This window comes from Ammospiza nelsoni, chromosome Z, assembly GCF_027579445.1.
Source record: "Ammospiza nelsoni isolate bAmmNel1 chromosome Z, bAmmNel1.pri, whole genome shotgun sequence".
Classification (NCBI taxonomy): Eukaryota; Metazoa; Chordata; class Aves; order Passeriformes; family Passerellidae; genus Ammospiza; species Ammospiza nelsoni.
Genome location: NC_080669.1, coordinates 76,191,062 through 76,207,958, shown reverse-complemented (window position 1 = coordinate 76,207,958; position 16,897 = coordinate 76,191,062). Strand labels below are relative to the sequence as shown.

Here is a 16,897-nt window from a genome sequence, read left to right as displayed (position 1 = left end):
AAGGCTGAGAGGGTGGTCGGTCCCTGGAAATGGCTTCACAGGGAATAATTTGTCAGGGTACCAAGCCTGGCAGAGCTCAAGGAGTATCTGCACAACACGCGCAGATACGTTTTATGTGGCGCTGCGAGGAGCAAGAATTCCGACTCCCTGACGCTGTTGCCCTCCTTCGGTAGGAAGGAAGCCCGCTTGTCCCCGCCCTTCCTGCCGGCGCTGTTGTGCATCCGGGGCAGGCGTAGCATGGAGCCGGCGGCCGAGGGCGGTGAGGGACGGGGACGCCGGGGTTGAGGCGGGCCCACCTCACCCGCGGACCCCGCTCACCCCCGTGGTTTCTTCTCCCCTCTCGTTGCAGATGCAGAGATGCTGGGGACAGCCGACCCGGAGCTGGCGTCCACCATGGGCTTCTCCGGCTTCGGTACGTGGCGATGCGGCCGGGGGTACCGGAGCTGGCCGGCGGAGCGGGGCTGAAGCAGTGGGGCCTGTCAGTCCCAAGTGGGCTTGTGTTCCAGTCTCCGTTTGCTTCATTTCCAGGGAAGAAGGCTCGGACTTTCGACCTCGAAGCCATGTTTGAGCAAACGAGAAGAACTGCAGTGGAGAGGAGCAGGAAAGTCTTGGGTAAGAAGTGCGAGCATAGTTGGCTCTTGCATTTTAAAACATTTTGTTTTAAATTTTGATTTGCTCCCTCAGGGAGGTGTTTGAAGTGTCTCGGACTGGCTGTGTAGAAAAAAACCAGAAACGCAGTTTTGTTCGAGGAAGGCAGCTCTGAACAGCTTGGGCCTCCATGTTAAAGTTACTGATTTGCTGATGTTGTCTGAGCGTGTTAGCTGTTTGTGTTTCTCTTCAGTGGAAAGTGTTTCCTAGCTTTGCTGAAAAAATGTTTTTCTTTTTTGTTTATTTAACAGAGATGAAACACAATGTTTCTTATGTAATATGAGATGGAAGTTTTTGTTTGCTTTGATTTTATTGCAGTGTTTCACAGGGATCCTTTTTCAATGCGTGCAGTAAGAATCAACTACTAAAGTACGCAACACTTTGTGTGCTTAAGTTGTTTAAAATTCACCTGTTTACACGTCTGTATACTTTAACTGCACAATGTTGATTTCTCTAAAGTGATCACACTCTTTCAGTATAATGTTGAAAATAATTGAAGTATTGGCATCCTTATATGATCAGCTTATGTTTGATAACATGTACGAATGAACAACAGGGAGGTGTTTACACTGTCCTTTTGATGTTTTGTTGAGTGACCGTTGCAGTGACAATGGAAATTTAATATAAATGAAAAAGTATCTTAAATCCTTTAATTGCTGTTACCTTTTCAAGTATTTCATCTGGGTCTGAAAAAAACCCCTGTCTTATTATCATTAGCAAGCCAGTAATTTTAGTAATTTTAAAGGGCTTGATTATTTGTTATTTTTGTGGTCTCCCTATTCAGAGGCCCGTGAAAGAGAAAAAGAAGACCAGACTGAAAAGGAGTTTAGAATTCCGTATGCTGCCTCATCAGTTTCAGCATCCAGGGCAACAAGACCTGGGTCCACAATAACTGAAAGGTAATTAGATATGGTGGGAGATTCCATACAGTAGCTTTCTTATCTGAGGAGGGTGTTGACTTGTTTTGATCAGTATCATTTAGCTTCTGTGAATGAGTCTTGTTATCTTACATATTTCAGTGGGAATACTGATTTTAAACTTTAAAAAAAATCTTCCTTAAAGATATGTTAATATTTGCAAATATTGACATTATGTAAATTTAAGAGGCAGTTTTTCTGCTTCGTCCTTGGTCATGTTCTGTGTACTTCTATAAAAATAAGAACAATGTTGTTATCCATGTATTTTTCAAAAATATTAGGGTAAATACAGTGACAACATGTGATGACTTTATTAGCAGCTATTATGCCTACCTGTAGATAGAATATTCTTGTTCACACCTGATGAAGAAGAAGGCAAAGTAGGTGGACAGCCTCCCTCTGTGTGCAGATTTTATGGAGTAATGATGAGGTAGAGAAAGCTTTTTTTTTACTTCAGTCTGAAGTTTTATTCTTAAACTTTTGTCTGTTACTGACAAGCAATATATTCAATGGATTTTGCAGTTTAGATTCTGAAATTCTGGGAAATCAGAAGTAGCTGAGGGCAATGGGGACCACATAACTCCATTGTCTGGCAGGGCTGGCAGACATGAATATGTTGTACGTTTTTAGGTTTCTGTATCTATGGAAGTTTAACAACCCATGCAAGACTCTATTAGGCCTCTATATATGCATATTATGGGCTGATATGTGGGAGGTTATTATATGAGCCTATATGTGGTAGGTTATTATAGACAAACTTGTAGAGTTTCAGACTGAACAAATTTTTATTAGAAAATTTTGGTTTTGCTTGTTGGTCTTTGGAAAACCCGGACACTCTCACTAAAATACTTGATTGCACAATATACTACTACTTTGTGTATCCTATGTATGTCTGGTGCTCAAAGAAGAATATTCTGTACTTCCATTTGGTTTGATGATCTTATATACCCATTTGATGACATAATGAAGGATGGCAAGAATTTAAATGTTACATGATTGTGTATTGTAAATGGGTGACTCCAATATACATAAGCAATTTAAACAAGCTATAAGGTGGAGAGTGGTCAGGTAAAACAGAGGCTTTCCATAATTATCTCATTCTTCTAACTGACTTGACAAGAGAGACATCCAGGGCCTTAATATAAAGGAAGATAACAAGTATGTTTCAGTATGCTGAGTTATTGGGTAGGCTCTGATAACTCAACAGAGCTCTGCTCATAGTAAATTTTCTTTGTTTTTGTTTTTTACTAAGCATTAAGAAGGAAGGGCTTAATCTGTAATGCTCTCCTGGAAGTTTTATATTTCCATGTAAAAAAAGGACATGTAGCTTAGTTCTTAAAAGTAAAAACATGAAACTAGAAAGACATGCAATTATGACTCAGTCTTAATTCAGAGGAACAATCCTGCAACTGACAATTTTAGTCTGAAATACAGGATTTTCTAGTTCTTTTTATAACAAAGATGTTTCTTACTATATTGATCTAATATGCATACGTTATTGTCTGATAATGTCAACACTTTACTGAATTTTAAATTGTTTTAATTATTGGAGTTTTTCTTAAATTATCAGAGTAGCCCTTATACCAATTTTTCAGTTGTTAAGAAGACACTCCAAAATAATGTGAAATACACCTAATGATTATTTTTTCTCCTGAGCTATTTTGCTGTAGGGAAATGTTTACAATAGCTAGGGTACATAATTTATGCGTAAGTATAATTACACCTTGAGAAGTGAAAGAATCTGTTAGTATATGAAAAGGAAAAACCTGAGAAAATTGAGTCATGTGCAGAGAATGAACACATGGGGGGGATATGCCCACATACTTGCACAACTCCCAGGATTTTTTTATTGTTGCTCTTCTCGGTGTGCATCCAAGGTAGATGGGCTTTTGGTCTGGCTGCATTGGTGTGTTCTTATCTTTGTATACCAGTCAGGAGAGAGGATACTTGTAGCTATTGCAGGAGTATTTGGCTCTCCCTGCTGTGCTTGGAGTGTGGTGAAAAATTGCACTGCAGCTCTGGCCACGTCACATGCAGAATGGCTGTGCTGCCCCTCAGAATACTGAAATGTTTGATTTGATCAGTTTCCTTCCCAGCAAATGAGAGAATTATAAATGTAATTTGGAAAAAAGGTAGATACTGTTATTGGGTGTCTGAAGATATGGGACTCAGGGATTGGAATGGCTTCCTTGAATCATTATGTTGTATACATCCTTATCACTGGCACAGTTTCTATTTAGTTTCATTCCAAAAGTGATTAAATAGTTTGGCTTTTGGGAAAAAGATGCGTGGTTTGCTAATGTAGGAATGCATATTAACTTTCAAAATACAACTCTTTTGCGTGTAGTATTATGCCTCACAAGCTGGAAAACCTTTCCTTTGGTAAAAGGATATCAATTGCCCTATTATTGTAGAGTAAGAGAAGCTCTTTAGGTTTCTGTTGGATTTGTTAGGTAGTCATATTCTGATATAGGTCTTTAAATTAGACAAGTTATCAGGCATACAAAGCCTGCTCTTCACTGTAACATCTGATGACCTAAGTCATGTTGGTTTTAATTTATTCTCCTTTCTTCCTGTAGCACAGTTTCAATCACTTGCCCAACAAAATTTTTTCTTGTGTAATTTAGTACCTGCTTGTATGGCTGTATAGGTTAGAATAAATTCTCTTAATCTTTCGTTATGTTCCTAAACTTTTGTGATTTTTATTATAGTCTTAAAGTGATAACCTAAACTAAAAAAAAAAAAAAAACCCAAACAAAACAATACCACTGAGTTTAAAAATGAAACAGGAAAAGAAGGTTATTTTTTTCAGCCTGCTCACTTAAAAATTCTGAGAATATAAGCTCCCAAACGAAGTCTGAAAGTTGAGCTTCTCTCTCTTAATAGCCCTTTTGCCCGTTCGAGTGCGTGGCTTGGGAACTGCCAGCAGGGGGAGCGCGGCTATTCTGAATAAACTGCACGAACATAGACACAACAACTCAGCTTTTCAGAAATTTCCATATGCCAAAATAATGTGTTTGTCTGACTCATCTGGGTAACAGCAGAATGGTAATTTAATGAAACTTTTGAAACACTTGGGAGTGTTTCAAAAGATGATGGTGGGCCTACAGGCTGTTAATAAAAGTTAGTGTGCGTTTTACTGCTAATTTTGGTGTCTACTGATTTATGAGAGTGCTCAACATCTTTTATCTGAAAACTACAGTGGAAGTGACAATGTTCTTCAAATAGTAACGTTTTAAATTTTTCTTGCAGAGAGTCAGTGTGCAGTGAAAGTGAGGACACCTCAAATGAGGCGTTAAGTGGTCCTTCTGTGCAATCCCAGAGTTCTGCTAAAGGTCCAGCTGATGATAGCGATGATGATGATGATGATGAAGATGATGATGAAGAATTCATCGGGCCACCACTTCCCCCTGGGTTCAAGGATAGTGATGATGACAATGACAATGATGATACAGAGGAGGAAGATAATGTAAGTAGTTTCTCTTTGATGTTTTAATCCTTTGAGTGGGCTCTGACTTGTATGAGGGCCGTTCCTTTTTGATGGAGTTCCCAGGTGATGTATGACTTGTTCAAAATGCAGGTTTTCGGTTTTTCTTGCACTTCTTCTGTTTTTCTAATGATAATTCATGAAATGCAAATTATTTTAATTTAAAAATATCAGGATTTAAAAGAAAAATACACATGTGAGTCTGAAGGGTAATTCAACATCACTTATTGTATATTGTTTACTTCTTGTTTTTATGTTATGAAAGAACTAGAGAAATAAATATTTAATACGGCTATTTTAAATGGTTTATTTCCTAAAGCATATATTGAATTTTATATGAGAAAGAGGAGGCAGAGGTGGGCTTGAATCTAGGGAGAACAGTTGTGTTCTGTTTTTAGGAAATTAAGTCCGGTGACTGAGGGCTTGTTGGTTGGTTGGTTTTGTTTACTTGTGTTTATTTTGGTTTGCTTTTTTCTAAATAAGTGCCTGACCAAAAGAACCACTAACAGCCTAACTTTGGTATCACAGATATTCAGTTAAACAGCCTTCCTCTATTTAGTGAAAAGGCATCTGGATCTAGCACTGATGTGGTTTAGTGGTTTAAGGGTTACAGTGGTAGTGCTGGGTTGGACTGAATGATCTTAAAGGTCTCTTTCAACCTTGATTATTTGATGATTTTGTGAAAAGATTAAAGGTTTGATGTTTGTTCTTCAAAACTGCCTGGATCAAATATTTTGTGGCATTGGCTTTTGTGTGATGGTTTCCATGTGTAACAACAATGATAGAAGTCCTGTGAAAACAGCCTTACTTATTGCTATATTGAACCATCTGGTAACAGAAAAAGACCTGTATGTCCTGTTACACAAATGTAAACCAAACTAAAAAACTCTGAATTTCCAGAGGTCCCAAAATGTTCCTTTTGATTTTTCTTTTGTTTTTACCCACAATTCAGTTAGTTCTTTTTCTGTAACATCTCTTTCCTTGCATGTTTTGAACTTGTATTTTAAAGTTTTGAGAACTCATTTAAAATGCCTGAGAGGAGCTTCTTAAGCCATGACATAACTAAATTTCAGAATAAGCTTAAACTTATGTGATGACAAAGTTTTCTTTTTTGTTTTTTGTTTACCTACATAAGTGGTGGGAAATTTTGTTAACCTGCATAAGTGGTGGGAAATTTTGGTGTCTTAGATATTTATATCTCTTTGTCTGACTCACTTGATTCACTGTTGCGTATGGATTTCTATAATTATCAGAATGTACATTTTAGTCCCATATCTGCTGTCATCATATCTGTACCCCACAGATGACTTGTTCTGTGTCAGAGAACCACAAAGAGATAATCCGGAATTTTCTTTGAGGATGACATATACCCTAAGTTTACTCACTGTTGATCTGTGTTAGGAATTCTCTTAACTTCTGGCTGTTTGGGCACTGTGGAGTTTGTCTGTGTTCCTGAGGGCATGATAAGACTCAGTGGGTTTCAGTTGCTCTGGGTCACATTATATTAAAATCACTGTTTCTTTGCTGCCAACTTCTCCAAAGGCAAAACAATTTGCAGAAACAGCTGACTTTACTTTACTCTGTCTTTCTCAGTAGTCACTGTGCTGATTGTCTGCTTTAATTTCTAACAAGGTACTTATTACTGCGCTTGTGTGGGTGCAGCTGGTGAGAGAGAGATGGTGAATTTTGTTTTTTGAATTAGAAGGCTGAATTTATTAATATAAGATATAATACATTATAGTTGTACTAGAAAGAATAAGGAGAGAGGTTTTGCAGAGTAGCTAGGCTAGTTAGGAAGAGATAGAAAAAGAATTTACAACAAAGCTGTGGCTAAGGATTCAGTCTTCTGGCTTGCACTGGTGATTGGCTTTTAATTATAAACATAAAATATGAACTAATCACTAATCAAAATAGGTGCCCCTGTTGCATTCCCCAGCAGCTGATAATAATTGTTTACCTTGTCTTTGGAGGCCTCTGGCCTTCCGAAGACACAGAAATCTGAAAGAAAGGATTTCTGTGGAGAAATGTCTGCAACAGATACTAGTATTTATTTTTTATTCATACATATCTGAATAATGCTACAACTGGCTTGATGAAGGGAAGTTACTGGCGACCAGAGTTAAAATGAAAAGTTTCAGACAGAAAGGTAACTTGCAGTCTGGTGTGATTTAAGTTTTTCTGAACTTAAGACAATAGTTACAAAACAGTCTAGAATAGATTTGGTTGAGAATAAGCAGAGCAGCAGAAATATGAGACTTGTGGGTTTTCAGTCTAAACAGTTAATTTATAACTGGGGAGATTTTGTGTCAGTGTGAGTGCCAGAGGCCTTTGGGGTCTAGAGCCTTCCCTTACTGCTGCTCATGAACTCAGTTATTTTCTTTCCTGTGAAGGGAATCAGGAAGCAGCTGTGCTTTCCTGGTTTCCTGTTGATCGATTGGTGATCACAGTATGATCCTGCGAGCCCCAAGGAAGGCAGGTGTTGCAGTTATGAGAACTCTGTGATTCCTTTCTCTGGCTTGTACATAGCTGGTGATTGGTTCTGCATGGGTGCAGAACTGAGACAGAAGAAACTGAAAGCTCAAATTTTTTTTTTTCCCAGATGTAGTGTGAGACTCTCTCTTTTATTATTATATTTTGCTGCTGAAGTAATTTTTTGAAAACACAAATATCTGTGGTTTTGATCCTGAAGGAATCAAATTTTTCTTTAGCACAAGATGTTGTTGTCTATAATTTGTAATCTGAAGTGTTGTGAATTTTGTATGACAAATAAAATATACCTAAATACTGGCTTCACCCTGACATTTTCCCACTGTCTCTCAAGCCTGACTTTAGATGTGGGGTTTTTTTCACTATTGCTTGTTCAGTTGTTTTTGCTTTCTTATGACAGACTGTCAGTAGAGAAATTTGTCAAATTTGGCTTGCTGTGAGGCTGACAACTTTTGAGTCCAGGGTTAGCCCAGGACTGCCCAGCTTACATGAGTTGTTTTACTAAATAAACATTAAGGTGGAAGGAATAGCTGGTGGTTATTTTTTTTTGATGGCAATTTTTCATACCTTCTTGGTGTTTTTATGGGAAAATGACTAACAGCAATTAATTGCTCAATGTTTTGAATTGGCACTGGTATCTTTTGAGTATTATGCATTTTTGTAATTTGCATAATTCACCTGTGATACAAACCAAACTCAACTTTTTAACCGAGCCTTAGATATTGTATTAAATGTATGAATTCTCGCTTGCAGTACATTTTCCCCTAAATTGATGTAAGTTATTTTGATCTCTGCAAGTCTTTGTGGTGCTGTTTTAAAGGATTTTTCTGTGTTTCTTTGATCTGTGTTGACACTGATGATTAGTTACATTTAACAAATAAATACTTAGATTAAATGACTTGCTAATTTGTCATCATTCACTTCCATTTGTGTCAAAAGCTATGATACTTAATAAACCACAAGATGCTTGTGAGTATTTATCCAGATGCATTACAATGCTTGTTTTGTAGTAGTGTAAGGAGTAGTGGTTTATCAAGTACATTTTAAGGATAATAGGTAGATGTGGTATTAATTTCCTCTGATATTTTCTTTTTGGTTTAGTATCCTGTTTTATATAAAAGGCTTGCATTAATTTGGTGACTGAGGAAAATTAAAGCTATTTGAGTTGGCTGTTAGACTATTTGAGTTGTGATCATCAAATTGGCTATTTGAGCTATGATCAGAACTTATTTTTCTGTGGTGCCTTTTCTTCTGATGGTGTAAAAACCTGGTGGGATCTTTTTCACATGGTTGTAAGCTGAGAGGGGGAGGGAAGAAGCAGAGCATCTTCTGTAGTGTGAAGTTTTTCAGGGCTGATCTATCCTGATCTAAACATTTCTAGAAAATTTCAGGAAAATCTTTAAAAGATAAGGCAGTTTATTTTGCAAGAGGGCAAATGAAGAATGAGGGCAATATTACACGTAAATTTTGGATTGGGAAATACAGTAGAAGCTTGGCCAGCTCTTTTTGCCTGGCAAAATGCACTGGGAATCTGTCTGAAGAGGAACAAAGAGTAGCAAGAGCAGTTGTGTGAGGATTGGTAGGTAGACAGGTTTAAATCTAGGACCATAAACATTTTTTAAGGGAATGGATGACACGTGTTGGAAGACTTTAGTAACAGTGTGTATCTGTCAATCCTCTGTTCTACGTGTCATTAGAAAATGTGCTGAGATCTTTAACAAAACTTAATTTAGTGTTAGCATCTTGTGACACTTTTTCTGGCTTGAGGCAGCAGGTAAAGGTGATTGTTAAAGAATTTAGCAGATGGATTTGCAAGGATTTACCTTCTATTTGGAGCTGAGTTACAGTTCATTCTTCTTTAGAACAGAGAACTGTTTCTCCCTGCATCACCAAAGGGGTACTAATCATGTTGTAATTATGTCCCTGAAACAAGTACAGCCTTGGGCCTCTTCACAGCCCAAGGCTGTACTCTGATTTGGCCAGTTTCCAAAATGATAGCATTGCTGTATTTCAGGTTTTAGAATTATTTGGAGATATTTTAATTTTTTTTTCCAGAAGTTTAACAGGACATACCAGTAATACTTGTTCAGAATTGAAGGAAGCCATTTCCTGCTGATTTAGATGGAGAATTTAAGTAGACTGTAATTGCTCCAATTAGAATTTGGCTATGGTACCAGACTAAAAATTATAGTGTTGTAAAAATAAATAAATGTTGTGGGAATTTTTAGTCTTCCTAAGGATTTGTAAGATTTAGACTGAGAATTGTCTGTCCTGTAACTGCTGAATCTTATTTACCCAGTCATGTTTCATCTTGTCTAAAGAGGAAAAAGTATAGTAAGCTGAACAAAGCAATTTTTTGTATGCAATGGAAAGTGTGGTTTTGAGGGTGGGAGGCATTATCTTTTAAATATTTCTAGTTATTGAGAAAAAATTAGGTAGAAGTTAACCATTTCTTTACATTTGCTTGTATGTTACCTTCCTATATAAAAATGAAGCAAATGTTTTTTTCATATATATGCATGATATGTTCTTAAGTCTTAACAACAAAAATTAGGTAAATGTATTTTATTTATATTAAACTTGATACAAGTTGTGGCATTTTTCTAAGGATCATTGATGTGGTGCGTAGATTGAGAAGGATTATATCCAAAGTGAGTTAAAGCAGATCTGCAAACTTTGTAAAAATTAGAAGAAAACAAAATAATTGCTTTCTCTTGGTCTTCCAATGTGAGAGAATCAAACAGAAGCTGTAAAGAAAGGCATACTCAACTTAAGAAACAGATCATCCTATGGAGAGCAAGCTAACAAGGCAAGTCTCTTGGGGAATATTGGTCTTTGATAAAAAGGCATGGTGTATTACTCATCTCTTCAACTGAGTGCCCCAGAGTTCATGATTACCAGTTGTTCCTAGAGTGTACTTGCAAGATCTCTGTTGCTTGGTTCTGCAGAACTTAGTAAGGCCAAGCTTCTTTGCTGTATATCACACCATGCTTTTTGGTGGATGACATGGATTTTAATAGATTTGTAATATGGCAATATGAAAAGTTCTAGAATGTTTCCCCTATAGATAGGTACAAACTCACAAACTGTGAGTTTGTTTCCAGAAATATTTTGTGAGAACATTAAGAGGCGTGTATTTGTTGGCTGTGAGGTGCTTAAATAAAACATGAAACAGAACATAACTATAGTTTTTACTGCCCTTTTTAACAAAGTTCAGAGGTCTTGTTATGTCCTGTTTTTACTATTTATCAGCTCTTTTAGAGACCCTTTCCCAGGTCAGCTTTAGCTGGTGTAGCCTGTGGAAAGCCTTCTTTAGGAGCTGCTGATACCATTTCTGTGTTAAGACTGGTGCAAGGTGTTCTTCATCTCAAGGCCAAATCTGCTGTGGCAGTAAACCTTGCACAGTTAAAACGTGGGATCCTCAACCTCATCTCTCTGAGACCCTTGATTTCTTTATAGTGCAAGATTTTGTGGAAGCTAATGTCCTCTGCTGTGCTTGGAGGGATAGTAGACTTCTAGGTTTTCTTTCTGCCAATTACGTTTAAGGTATGCATTACCTTGAGACTGTACAATTCTGTGACTTACCCCTTAAGGAAAAAAAAAATTAGGTCTTTCTAAGTGCATACCCTGCATGTTTATCTGTCACAAGACTGTACTTTTGATGCAGTATTATTAAACGAGAATGGGTTGCAATGGTACAAGCAATGATAAATGCAATGCAATGCTGAACATTGGTACATACAATATTATATGAATGTTCTGAACTGAATATTTCATATTTTTACTACTTTCTTTACTTCAAGTAAAGATGGGATATTTGGAAGTGAAGATACTGAAATTAAGTTATTCTTTGAGAACTGAAAACACAGTCAAAACAAAATGGTGACTGACTCTTTACATGCCTTTTACAATGCCTTGATGCATTTTTTGGCCATTGCAACAAATTTCCTATATACTTTTAGAAAGAAGCACAAATAGCGTATTGTTTGTATCAGTGTTAAAATACATAAAATCTTTTTAAATTTGGTCAGGGAACAGTAATGCTCACACTATATTGAACTTTGTTGGCATTACTATGGAAAACACAAATTGAAGATAACAGGTTTTCTCTTTATTTGGCATGTGAGTGTTATCTTTTTGAAAAGTTGTTTGTGCTCTAAACAGAATAATGGGAAATACAGATACAGAGTACTCTTGCTTGAATCAAGAGGAAAATGAAGTGGATGATAACAAGTATTTGAAATATTTATGGTGGGGATGAATAAATAATTTAAAAGGACTGGATTTGAAGGGAGAGTGTAAGTGACATGCAGTTACACTTCCTCTCCTGTGAACAAGTCTTCACAGGATTTTTGATGAACGAATGATTTATGTTAAACTGTTGGAACTGCAGACCACTCCAATAGAATCCTTGGAGAGCAGTTTTGTTGACTCTAGGAATGTCTGCTATTTGTTTAAAAGACGGCTTTGGATTTTTATGAATGCGAGTCTACCACACATATTGTTTTACAACTGCTGCAATGGCATCTCTTATGTGCAGGTGAGCACTTAGCAGTATACAGGGACTACACTTACTTGCTGCTAACAGTATCCAGATCACACAACAATCACACTGAACTTTCTTCCTTTACTCCTGCTTATCCTTTCCTTTGTATTTTAAAGCCTAATAAAATTATTTTCAAAGTCTTAGAATCTTGGATAGTATTTTATTGCATTACCTTGTGCACTATTCATGAATGTTTATTTGACATACCATTTTAAATAAAGATTAATAAATATTCAAATAACCAAATATGGAAAGAAGGAAGACTTTGGATTTAGATTATTTGGATGTGTAGGATTAATACCAGTGAGCATTCTCATGTGGTGAAACACAAGGGCTTAAATAAGGGTTGAACTCAGTCAGTCATAGTGACCTTTTGCAGTACAGAGGCCCCTTAGGTCATCTTTCATATAATAATGAGTATGAACCATGTCATGGTTTGGGAATGGTATTCCCCCATTTAGTACTCCCATTAAAAAGAAAACCATGAGCTGCTCCGATCCCTCCCTCTGGTGGGTGACACAAAAGGCAGAGGTCATGAGTTGAGATAAGAAAAATTTACTGGATTCAGCAATGGATATGAAAGCAAAGAGTAACAGTATTGATAAAGAGTATGAATAGCCAAAGTGTGCAAAGAGAGTAATTTACATGGAAAATGGTCTCCACACCTGGCACAGTTAAGCAGAGGTGAATGGCTTCTGGTGACTGGAAAAGGAACACCCTTCTTGGAAGAGTCCCTTTTCCCTGTCCCTGGCACTCACATGAGGTCTAACTGGGTAGTATAATGTCTTGTCCATGCCCCCACATGCTGATCTGGGCTGGAGCCAGGACAATGCAGGAAATAAATTCTGGAAGACCTGTAGAAATCAGGAATAGAACTTATTTTTCTACGTGTGACCAAAACTTCTGTTGTGGAAAAAATGGCTTTGAAGAGTTATCTTACTCAGTTAATTAATTCAAATATCTATAATGAAAGCAGAAGCTAGAGGTTTAATTGATATTAGTTATTTTCATGGAAATGTTAGAAAGTCTGGCTTGTTTTTTTTGGTATTTCATAGATATCACAAAAATAGTGGTATTTTCCCATCCCTCACTGCAGGGTGTGTATTTCTAGAGCAGTTCAGGTGTCAGAAAGAGCTGATAACCTTTATTAGAGTTGCAATGTCCTATGAATGAGTACAAATTTTATATTAATGTCTGCCTCTACTAGCCTGCGTATTAGCTGTTCTTTTGCTATTATGTACTACAGGCAAACCATGGATTTAATACTTTAATTTAAATGGGGAAGCAAAAAAATAAAGAAATCATGTTATACATATAACCTTTTCATTTTTTCTCTCATGTTAAAAATGCATTTGTCAACTTTGGAAGATTAGTTGGAGGATGGAAAAGTTACTTAGGATTTATGCAGCAGTGGAAGTTTTTCTTTCTTAGCTCAGTAATATTAAAAGTTTCATGCATTGTCTGGATTTGTGAAGGTATCTTTTTCTAACCAGCCTGTTACTTGGGGTGTTCTGGAACATGCTGGTCTCTGCAAAGAAGGCAGATGTGCATATCAGGCTATGTGTGGTATCTCTGGGCATCAGTTGGCTCTCAGTGCCACCAGATTTGTAACTTTTTGCAGTTCAGATAGTCAGTGTATGTCCCTTGAAGAACTGAGTAAAGATCTTGTCTTAAATATATGAACAAAAATATTTTTCAGTGACATTCCTTCTTGAAGTTAATTTGCTGCTTTTTCTGCTGAGTACCAGAAATGTCAGAAATAGAAATTCAGAAGAAAAATTTAAGTGGCTTAATCATCCTCAGTGTCTTCAAACAGCACATGCCTGTTTTATAAGATCACTGTGACACAGAGTGCTGAATCATTTTAAGGACAACCTCTGCTTGGTCTACAGTGTCAAGTCTTGGTCTTTATGAGCATTCTTTTAGATGCCTTAAGACCGTCTGAAAATAAATTGGTCTTTATCTCCATAATTTTTTTCTATAGACAATATTAAAATTCTGGAGAAACTGTAAACCCCCATGTACTGTTTTTTTTTTTTTTTCTTTTATATCACTTGGTTTTTTTCCCATACATTTACTTTTCCTTGTGTTTCAAAAATGCTGTCTCATTTGGATGACGTACATGGGTGTGCAGGCACACAAGATTAAATGTTGGGTCACACATAAGCGTGTGATAATTTTTGACTCATTAGAAGTGTATAATCCAAATTTAAATTCTGGAAATAACAATGTGAGAGTAAACTTCACAGTACATCTCAATAGAAAGTAATTTAAGAATTCTGACATGGATTTCTGTCAGTAACTACTTGTTTTAATAGCTTCATTTGTTTTGACTTGGCATTTATTACATTTCTTTTCTCAGAGTCCTTCAGAGTTGTTTCTCTGTTCCATGATTAAATGCTGCCTTATCTAGCATTTTCTTTGGTGAGGACAGCCAGTTAGTTTGGGACTGTTTATTTTCTTTTTTTTTCAGACCAGTACTCTGTCATAATTAATTGCTCTTCCTAAGGTGCCTTTTAGGGATCAGGCATTCTGTTGATCCACTCTTTCTCATTCCTGCTTGTATCCCTATCTGTTGTGACTCTCATACTTTTCTCCTTTCTGTGAAGGAACTCATGAAAAATATTTTTAAAACACAACAAATGTTTATATTTGTGACAGTGCAAGCCTGTAAGTAGTGAAGTTTTTGCATTGGACATCTGCAATTTTAAAGGCAGATTCTTTAAATTATCTCTAAATAAATAGTGTAAGGCTTAGTCCAGTTTTTGTCCATAAATTTTTTTGTCTTAGGGAGGACAATTATGATACATTGAGTAGACAGTGAATTTATGAGAAAGCCTAATGGTAGTTTCCTGTGATTTCTCAAAGTGTTGTTTTCCAAATAAGAAACTGTATTCAGTTTTTCAATGAATGAGTAGTAGTAAAATAATTCAATGCATTTTCAGCAGAAATATTAATTCCTCTGAGTAAGATGAATGTCAGTATATCTAAATCAGTTACAACTATGCTATTTATAAGGCTGTTTTAAATAAGCATCTGCCCAATTCACATGGTAGTTATGAAAACTGGTCCTATCCTGTAAAAAAATATAATAGTTGTCAGCTGTAGTTTAACTCTGTAGTTTAATGCAATTTGCATTAGTTTACCTCTTGAGAATCATCTCGTAGTGTAGGAATTAAGGGAAGCTGCAACTCTGTCTAGTACTTTTAGGGAGTATCCTCATGGGGGACTCTGCAACCAGGTTTGAGTGGGTGGGAAAATACCACAGAAGCTACCCAAAATTTTACAGGTGAAATTTTGTGACTAGCTGCATTTTCTGGGTGGTTTCTGAAGAAGAGTTCATGTTATTCTGAGTAATGCTTTAAAGTGTTGAAAATTTCCAAAGTATTGTCAGAAAAAGAAATTTAAAATTTGGGATTGCAGATTCATGTTTCCTTCTGATGGTTATGTATTTATCAAACCTACTTGCTTTCCAAGTATAGTAAGGAATTTTTTTTTCTGGAGTCAACCTTGCCACTTCTTGTGTGCTCACTTTTTTTGAATATTAGTTAGTGATTTTTTTTTGAGCATTTTAAACCAAATTTATATTAAAATTAAAAAGTATTTTTATGCTGTGTTTTCTCATATGATTACACAGCTACTAAGGTGATTGGCTCATTTTCAGAACTAAATTGAGCAGGCCAATGTCCCAGTAACTGAAACTTCCTATAACTTCCTTTGTTTTTGGTTCAAAGCTCCTTGTAAGTATTGAAGTTTTGTAGATAAAGAAAATTAAATCAGGAGTAATTGAGCCGCAGATCATTTTAGAGAAAGATCATTGGTAGGTTTTGCCTTTCTGTATTTGGAAGTTTGTCTTGCAGGCCAGGAACTGATGAAAATCCAAACTTGCAGAATGTTTCTATTTGAAATAAATTGAATAAATAATATTTAATTTATCTTTAATCTGTAACAGCTCATCTTTCATCAAAGAAAACAACCCAGCTTTAGATTTTGTAGGTGCTTTGAAAATACTATGTGGCAGCCCCTGACAATGCACTGCTTGACCTTGCTGTGTGCCATTCTTCTAGCTAAAAAGGCTTGCAGGAGGCACACTGACAGTAATCTCTCAGCTTGGCACTTTTACAGTGAGAAGGGCTTACTGTGTAAGCATGAGGCTTAACATGCCATACCTTGTTGTAATTGCAAGTTCTAAGAAGGTCATCTCAGGTCTTTCATCTTTCGGGGTGGATGGGTTAAATTGTATGCATTTCATATTATAGCTTATTGGATGAGTTCTTTAAGTGCAAGTTTGTGGACACTAGAACAGTAAATATCATTTGGAGCAAATACATAAACTTATGAAAAATTCCAGTGTCTTAGCCAGAACTCTTCCATTCCCTTTATTGTGCAAAATTTTAATAGTGCAATTTCTGTCTGTCCAGTCCCTGTCAGTATTAATAGATACTTGTAAGTCCTTGATACCCACAACCAGCTGCAAAAATCTATTTATATATATTTGCTCACTCTTTCTAGCTCATTCCCTCACCTATGGTCCATGCTACTGAAATTGTTTGGTATCATAGTGACTGTGAGGATTTCAGAATGCATGAGTAACTTATAGTGGGTTTTAATAGTTTTTGTACCCGCTTGTCTCAAATTGATGATTTTATTTTAAAAGCAGGATTCTTTTGCTTTCTCCATTTCCTTAATTCTGTGTTACACTGAAATTCTAAGGGTGTTTCACAGGTAGGAAGAATTTACCTAGTGTCAGGGTTTCTGTATTTTAAAAGGTTTTCCCATTTTAATAGATTGTCCTATCCAGTAATTTCAGAA

The 16,897-nt window shown here is 36.5% G+C and overlaps 1 protein-coding gene across 1 annotated transcript in view; it reads left to right on the top strand.

The window, feature by feature from the left end:
* The first annotated feature begins 235 nt into the window (after positions 1-235).
* The window catches only part of WDR70 (WD repeat domain 70), a 123,143-nt gene continuing 106,481 nt past the window's right edge, over positions 236-16,897 (top strand). Inside the window, exons 1-5 of the mRNA XM_059492991.1 lie at positions 236-259; positions 350-412; positions 529-612; positions 1,433-1,547; positions 4,818-5,034. Coding sequence (XP_059348974.1) covers positions 238-259; positions 350-412; positions 529-612; positions 1,433-1,547; positions 4,818-5,034 — 501 coding nt within the window. The 5' untranslated portion in view covers positions 236-237. The remainder of the gene's footprint in view (positions 260-349; positions 413-528; positions 613-1,432; positions 1,548-4,817; positions 5,035-16,897) is intronic.